Here is an 8,065-nt window from a genome sequence, read left to right on the forward strand (position 1 = left end):
CATCACTATGGCAGTGCGGTAACAACGAGTGAACAGCAGGATCAGAGTTTAGAAATGAAGGAATACAGTACACGCAATAGAGCAGATATTGTTTCTTCTTTCAAACTGGAACGTGAAATGGACAAAAAAAAATAAAAATAACAACAACCACGACAGGAAGGAAACCCACAAGGCACAGGGAGAACATGCAAACTCTACACACAGAGGGCGGAGGTGGGATTCAAACCCCTAACCCAGGAGGCGTGAAGTGAACATGATAAGCACTAAGCCACTGTGCTCCCAAGAAGGCTAATCATCTTTCATATTGCAAACAGCCAAACATAAACAAACAAACAAAAAAATAAATAAATAAATCATTGAGTCGTCTGGTAGCCGAAAGAGTCGAGTCTTATTGCTGAGCTGAGTCAAATGATCTGACTCAATGAATCAATCAAGGATGACTTGATTACTAGTAGACCGACCCAAATACAGTGCTGCCATCTAATGGACATATTCTAAACTACAACACAGAACACGTTCATGGTTATTACTGAATCCCAAAATGTTAATATGCCATTTAGTTGCATTATTGGATTTAATGGTGTTTTTGAAGAATGCGTATGTTTAAATATCTCTCCTTTGGAAACATCAGATAGGATACACTATAAATGGAAGGTTATTTGGGCTAGCTACACACCTACACTTTTAGAGAAAATAAAAGCAGTTCCTTAAGGGTTTGAATGTTAAAAAGTTCCAACTTCTAGATGGGAAAATGTGTTTTTGTACAAAAATAAAGGAACCTTTAAACAGCAATATTGGCAGTATTACACCGTAGAGTTACAGAAACATTCAACATACAAAACAAAGCATATCTGTCCTAAACAAAAAAATAAAATAAAAATAAAAATAAAAATCAATCACAACCCTTACAGAAAATTCAGATCCATTTCATGTGATCATATGCTGATGTGAAGATGCATTTCACCATGTTATGCCTTGAAACTGCTAATGTGAACACGAATATGTGATCACATGAAAAATTTACATCCATAATTGTCAAACCAAAATCATACAAAACAAATCATATCTGGAAAAAAAAAATAATAAAAACGTCAAAAATTTGTCAAACAATATGCGAAGTAGAAAAAGCACATATGTAAAGTGACTCGTGATTCTTCTGTAAGGAATGTGACATCTAAATAACTGTAGTAAATAAATAATTCTAATAACAAAATAAAAGTCAGAGCTGCAGATGTTCTAATTCAGGCCGAAGTCCTCTAAATGGATCCTCATGATGGTGTCTTTCACAGCTGAAAAGATTAAGCGGATATTTTCTGTGTCTGTCGCACAAGTGAAATGCGAGTACAGACGCTTGCATGCCTCGGAGTTCTGAGCTTCAAACATATTGCGGATGAACTTCCTCGCTTCGTTTGCATCGTTCTTGGGGCCTGAGGGGGAAAAGGGATTACAATGTTGTTTGGAATGTTGCTTAGAATTTTTAGAACCTGCTTAGTGGAAGGAAAGAAAACCTTGCTTTCTTCAGGTTGTTTATATGAGGTCTGATTTTAAGTCAATGTTGAAGATAATACATCAATAATATCTTCAGTTATTAAAATGCACATGTGCTTTAGAAAGGCTTGTTGACTTATTTGGGACACGATTTGGCTTAAAGCAGCCATGTGTATATCTTATAAACATACTCGAGACACATTTGCAGCCAAATAGGTAATTTCTGAGAAAATCTAATTGGTTTATAGATGAGGCAGGACTATTTATCCATCAATCCATACATTTTTCATACTGCTTATCCTACACGGGGTCGTGGGAAGCCTGGAGCCTAGCCCAGGGAACTCGGGGCACAAGGTGTGGGATAGCCTGGATGGGATGCTAAACAATCGCAGGGCACAATCGTACACTCATCCACACTGTATGGACAATTTAGAAATGCCAATCATTTGAGGAAACCCCCGAAGCACGGGGAGACCATGCAAGCCCACAGGGGCGGAGGCGGGTTTCAAACCCCTAACCCTGGAGGAGCGAGGCAAACGTGCTAACACCATGTTTGACACCATGGCTAGACCGAGCCATTTCCTAACATAATGCAGTATTAAGGTTCCTGCCACCACTGCAATTTCTGCAGCTAGCTATTTTTTTTGCTACATTGCTAATCTCTCATAGCTGCTAACAGAGTTAAGTCTAATCAGCTTGACCAAAATATTTAGCTACGACTAATTAACTATCGAACTGGTTAGTTGGCATTAGCTCTAGCTAGCTTGTTATGTTTCGACTGTGATCCATCTTTATAACTAACTGCTTATTCTTAATTGGCTAGTGAGAGACCGCTGCCTCTTTTAATGAAAACAATCCATTTATTGCCATCTTCTCTGCTAAAAAATTTGAAATGTTAGTCTTTGGTCCAGTAAGAGCTAATAAAGGGTCAAAATAAAGCACACATATGTACATTTAAACAGTCACGTGCATCTCATTTGTTCCTTAACATTTAAAAATAATAATAATAATGATAATAATAATAAATAATAAAACGTATTTAATTAACAACAGCTTCACTAATCCCGGGACACTGTAGAATTTGAAAGCCTCTCACCGTCGTATTCAGGATAGTAGTCTGCGAGGTCGGACTTGGAGATTTTCTCTTGAAGGAGATCTGTCTTGTTGAAAAAGATGATGAAGGAGGTCCTTTGGAAAAATGGGCAGCTGAGGATGGTCTTAAAGAGGGATTTACTCTCTTCCATACGATTCTATGAATAGACAAAGTGCATGGTTTTATACTTTTCAATCAGTTTAGTTGTAAAAGTGAGTAATCATGTCAGTCACGTGAATCAAAGCATCCCACCTCATCAGCATTCTCATACAGGACCTGGTCATACTCGTTCAGTGCCACCAGGAAAATGATAGAAGTCACGTCTTCAAAACAATGGATCCATTTCCTCCTCTCTGAACGCTGACCCCCGACATCAACCATCCTGTCATAACAACACAGCTGTTCAGATACATCTAATACACCTCAACATATTAAACATACATACATATTATATTATACATACATACTAATATATATATATATATATATATATATATATATATATATATATATATACACACACACACACACATACTAATATATATATATATATATATATATATATATATATATATATATATATATATATATATATATATATATATATATATATATATAAACATTTATTCTCACCTGAATACAACAGAGCTAATGGTAAAGGGGTACTCGATGACTCCAGTGGTGGGAATTCGTACTCTGAGAATATCCTGCTCAGTGGGCACGTAAAGGGGACCTGATAATCGCTCCAGATCATCCAGGTAGCTGAAAATTAAAAATCACGTTTGCGAATAATTACAGCCCGGATCAATATGTACAAGGTAAACACTGTCTATTTGAGAAATGAGTGGATTATAGTAAGGTATACAGACAGCCTTGATGAGCGCAACTCACTATTTGGCCGAATCAGAGAGCTGGTACTCTCTCCTGCGCTCGTAGCACTCCTGCATGCTGGGATCTCGCCACATGCTGCTTATAGCATCAGCATAGCGCTTATCTATAGTGCTCATTTCTCCTGGATTCACATTAAGCAGCATCGCAGCATAACCCTGGAACACATAAACAACATAAAAATGGATCTTTGGTTTATTGTTTATGTACAGTCAACTTAAAATATATTGGCTCCCTAATTTCTATGACTGTATAAAGTAAAGACACACAATGCGTCTTATTTATCAAGCTGGATACAAACTAATCTATCCGATGAGACTCCCTTCCGAGATCCTTTACTGACAGGCTTCAAATCGGATAAACTGCAAGTTAATTCAATGATATATAGCAACTCCAAAACACATGTAGAACTGAAGGCAAATAAGACTAGCGGAAGAGTTAGTGCGTGTATAGTAGCTAACGATCTGCAGTGGTTGAGCTGCATTATTGGAAGATTTAGCGCACACCATTTAGTCGTCAGTAGCTATGTTTCCATCTACATATTTTTATGGAAATTTTATTTAGATTTCACATAAAAAAGCTGGATGGAACACCAGATGCAAATAAAGCGAATTGTGTGTGTACAGGCTCAAGAGCTTACTCTATTTCTGTCAGTTGTGAACGGGATCTGAAGCGTCTGCATGGCTTGGAGCATGGTTTTCACTGCAACGAATATATTCTCGAAGATGGACCTGGTATAGGCCCTCCTGTCGTCCTCAGAGTAGCCTTTTCCATGGATGATCCTCATCTGCTTGATGAAGGTGCTTTTTCCGCTCTCGCCTGTACCTATAGACATTTGCTGGTTATTTTTAGCCAGATAGCTTTCATTCACCTAGCCGTCTGACTGTGGCCCAGTATAATAGGGACAGGTTTGTGGTAATAAGTACAAAATATATATTGAAGTGCTGTAGTAACAGTGGGGTAGGACATTGCATTCAGCCCAGTAACAGAAGAAATAGGTTAGATCTCTCTCATATTTGCAATATGAGATTAAACTAATTAACCACAAATGAACCACTTTTTTTTTCATTCTTTAATTTTAAAGGGTGCTAATAATATTGGAGCTGAGTGTACTGCTGTTCAACAAAACCAGAACCTGGGAAATAATCCGAGTTTGATGTTCTTGGTTAAATTATGACACACGAAGTACTCTTTATAACTTTATTATCAACTAAAACAAAAGCAGGTGTATTTTAAAAACCAGGATTAGAAGGATTAAGAATCATGTATGATTTCTAGACTTCGGGGTGTAGATTGAATTATTTATCATTTAATATAAGGTTTATTAAGATAGAAGTATAATCATTTCACAACTTGGAGTAATGACTAGCCAGTTTTCAATATTCTTGACTTGAAATAAAGTAGAAAATTACAGTATTTGATTTAGTAAAAGTATGAAAGTGAAGGACAAAGATATCAGTGTCAACAAATCATTCATCACGACACCAAGGAACATGGGAAAACATCAGCTAAGGCTAACTAACAATGGCTTTACTCTTAATCTCTCAAATGTTAGCTAGCATGACGGTAATTCTGATACAAACTAGCTTCATGCTAATAGCTAGCGGTCACAGTACAAACTGCCTCAATAAATAGTGTGCGTACACAGCCGCAAACTGATTGCAGTCATGATAATAGGTCTCATTCTTCATGTAACATGTTAAAGTTTAGATTTATTCGGACTTTCAATCGACTCCTTGAAATTGCCTGATGCTAAAAACTCCATGTATGACTTTACAAATATTTGATTATAAGGAAATCTAGTGATGTTTGCGAATGTAATGACTAGAAACTAGAGATTTTTCTTATGAAATGTAGTCAATACTTAAACGTGATTGGGTTTTTCTCAAGTAAACTTCAGCCTTGGCTAAAATTTCCACATGTTCCTCGGTTAATCAAGGAATCTGATGACGATAACTTTGACAAAACGAACTAGCTAATACGAGTGCTAATATATATAGCAGTCACGATGCTAACTATACTAAGCTAACCACCATGCTAATCTTGAACTAATAACTAAGCTTCATTACTTATCTTTATAATGATATCTAGCTTGAGAATAATTCCGAAACAGACTAACTCGATGCTAATTGCTAGCGGTCACAACACAAACTGCCTTGATAAATACAAAGTGTACAGAGTAGCAAAGATTCGAGCCGGGGTCCTCAAACCGCGCGTTGCGACTCCATGTCGGGTCACTTGATTTATAAATAGGGTCATCAGAGAAATTCCCCAGAAAATCAGCTCCTCTTTTAGTTTTATTCATTTATTTCACTAATGATCATCATCATCATCATTATTATAGAAATATCGCTCTAAATTTGAAGATGGATTTCGTGTGATGACATTTTGAAACGCTACTTTCAAACAAGTCACATTTAAATTCCTATTAGAGTTAGTGTTCGGATTTTAAAAAACCTCTCAAACGTACCGAAAGGTCTGTCTTGCATACCGGGCTGGAGTTCTGGAGTTTCCAGCTACTAGAAGATACTTTTGAATGTAAGGCTAGAGATTGTGAGTTGAGACGCAGCTCATAATGAGTCTTTATTGATCACATATACATATGCACAGTGATTTTTTTTTTTTGCATACCCAGCATGTTAGGAAGTTGGGGTCAGAGCGCAGGGTCATGATACAGCACCCCCTGGAGCAGAGACGGTTAAATGCCTTGCTCAAGGGCCCAACAGTGGCAGCTTGGCCGGGCTTGAACCCCCGACCTTCCGATCAGTAACCCAGAGCCTTAACCACCAAGCCCCTTGTCTGTTTGCCATCACTGTACGTGACATCGTGAAATATTTCACAGTTCAATTTGGAAACCAGATGGACAGGGATGTTTTGCAAACCAGCCCTAAACACAGTGACAAAATATTTCTCTTTTTTCCCCTTTTCTTTTTACTTCCCGCTTCTCCAGGAACGTTATCAAGCTGAACATCAGGGTGCGTTCATCTCTTCCATCTCCCAGATGAGCATTCTTGACCAGCAAACAAGCTCAAAAACTTCTCCACGGGTCGTTATTTATAAGCCCAGTTATTAAAACTTACCAAAAGCATGATCTATTGGTTAGAAAGGTGCAAATATGACTTAAAACACAACGTTTTCGAGGGGCACATGAAGAACATAGACGTGGATTTGCATTTATATGCATGAGGACACAGATCAACGGAGTAACACTCCCAGAAATTCACATTTCGTGGGAAATGCACAGCAAAAGCAGAAATGCATATGTGAGCTCGTAAAACTCGTACAAAGACGTCAACATACCTAAAAGTAACAGCTTCACCTGGTGCTGCATTTCTTTTCTGGACATTCTGAGCTGTCTCTCGATGTCCTGGTGGATTCTTTGAGCTTCTTGCTCCGCACTTGACATACAACAATTATCCATCATGCCAACCAAAGCTCTGAATGAAGTATCTGCCACACAGGTTATACCGCAAACTGGTTATTAAACGAGCGACGTCCCTCCTCATGGTGTGCATGGGGCGTGTTAGAAGACAACACCTACATGAATAGTTGTCGTTCTTATTCATTCCTTTCTCACGTCTCTTTTTTTTTTGTGTCACCTCCCTAATCAAATCATTTAACGAATAAAAACACAAGACGTTGCAGCTTATAAACCGGAATAATTTATTCCATTAGAGTTGATTAGAAAGGATTTTGGGTCGAATGGTTCTAGGGAATGTTTTACAGAGCAAAAGGGATGGAGTTAAAAGTTAAGAATCAGCACTTTGGGATCATGTATGTGGTGGAAATGCAGATACAATGAAGCTTTTTCCTCAGGAGTGTCCAAAAAATGAAATGAAATGATATTTAGAGAATTTAGATTTGGTTCCAGAAAGAGCCAAAAGGAGGAGGAGGGTTCATTCGGACATCCAGGTGATCGAGTTACACGTCGAATGAACTGAACTGGTGAGGAAGAAGAAAAGAAATTTTAAAAAAACATGGCGAATACAACTCATTGTTTTCTAAAGTGCTTCCCAGAAGATCACTGAATGTGAAAGGAATGTACTGATTAAGGGTTTGACTCGCTATTCAAGTCCAACTACTTTTGCGATACTCAGAAGCTCCAGAAGTTTGTTGGTGTCAGATTTCTTCGATCCAATGGCATCATCTGCTGTATGCATTAGAGGGTTGTTTGTTTGTTTGTTTTTTTTACACACAGGATGGCTGATGGGCAAATATTTGTGAACATTGGTGAGATTTTTGAAATGCTTCATTCAACTGCTACGTGAAGAATTTCCAGATCATCTTCCTTTACAGTCTCATCCATGATTTCGCAGCAAAATCAAGAGATTTGTAAAAATTCACGCAGATTTTTTTTTTTTTTTTTGCGCAGATTTGGGCCAGGACGCATCACAAGGGGCAGTCTGCCATAGCCGTCTTCGATCCGCACGCGTTGAACACGGGTACAGATAAAAGGTCTCATTTACCAAACACCAGTGTGAAAGACACATTTCGTGCAATTGCAATTTCGCTAATTCAAGTAGTTTTCCGGATGAAAAAATGCCGCAAGTTGCATCGCAAATTTAAATAAAAAAAAAAAAACCTTCACGAAATCCT

General features: G+C 37.9%; 1 protein-coding gene across 1 annotated transcript; it reads right to left on the minus strand.

Annotated features, from left to right (window-relative positions):
• Positions 1 to 77: 77 nt before the first annotated feature.
• Positions 78 to 7,963, minus strand: LOC108260019 (guanine nucleotide-binding protein subunit alpha-11). The gene is made up of 7 exons (XM_017459922.3): positions 6,770 to 7,963; positions 4,110 to 4,294; positions 3,473 to 3,627; positions 3,215 to 3,343; positions 2,834 to 2,963; positions 2,585 to 2,738; positions 78 to 1,427 (listed from the first exon to the last, which is right to left on the minus strand). Exons 1-7 carry the CDS (start codon positions 6,891 to 6,893, stop codon positions 1,237 to 1,239), a joined length of 1,068 nt encoding a protein of 355 aa, XP_017315411.1. The 5' UTR covers positions 6,894 to 7,963; the 3' UTR covers positions 78 to 1,236.
• Positions 7,964 to 8,065: the final 102 nt, after the last annotated feature.

Source organism: Ictalurus punctatus, chromosome 28 (genome assembly GCF_001660625.3).
Source record: "Ictalurus punctatus breed USDA103 chromosome 28, Coco_2.0, whole genome shotgun sequence".
NCBI lineage: Eukaryota > Metazoa > Chordata > Actinopteri > Siluriformes > Ictaluridae > Ictalurus > Ictalurus punctatus.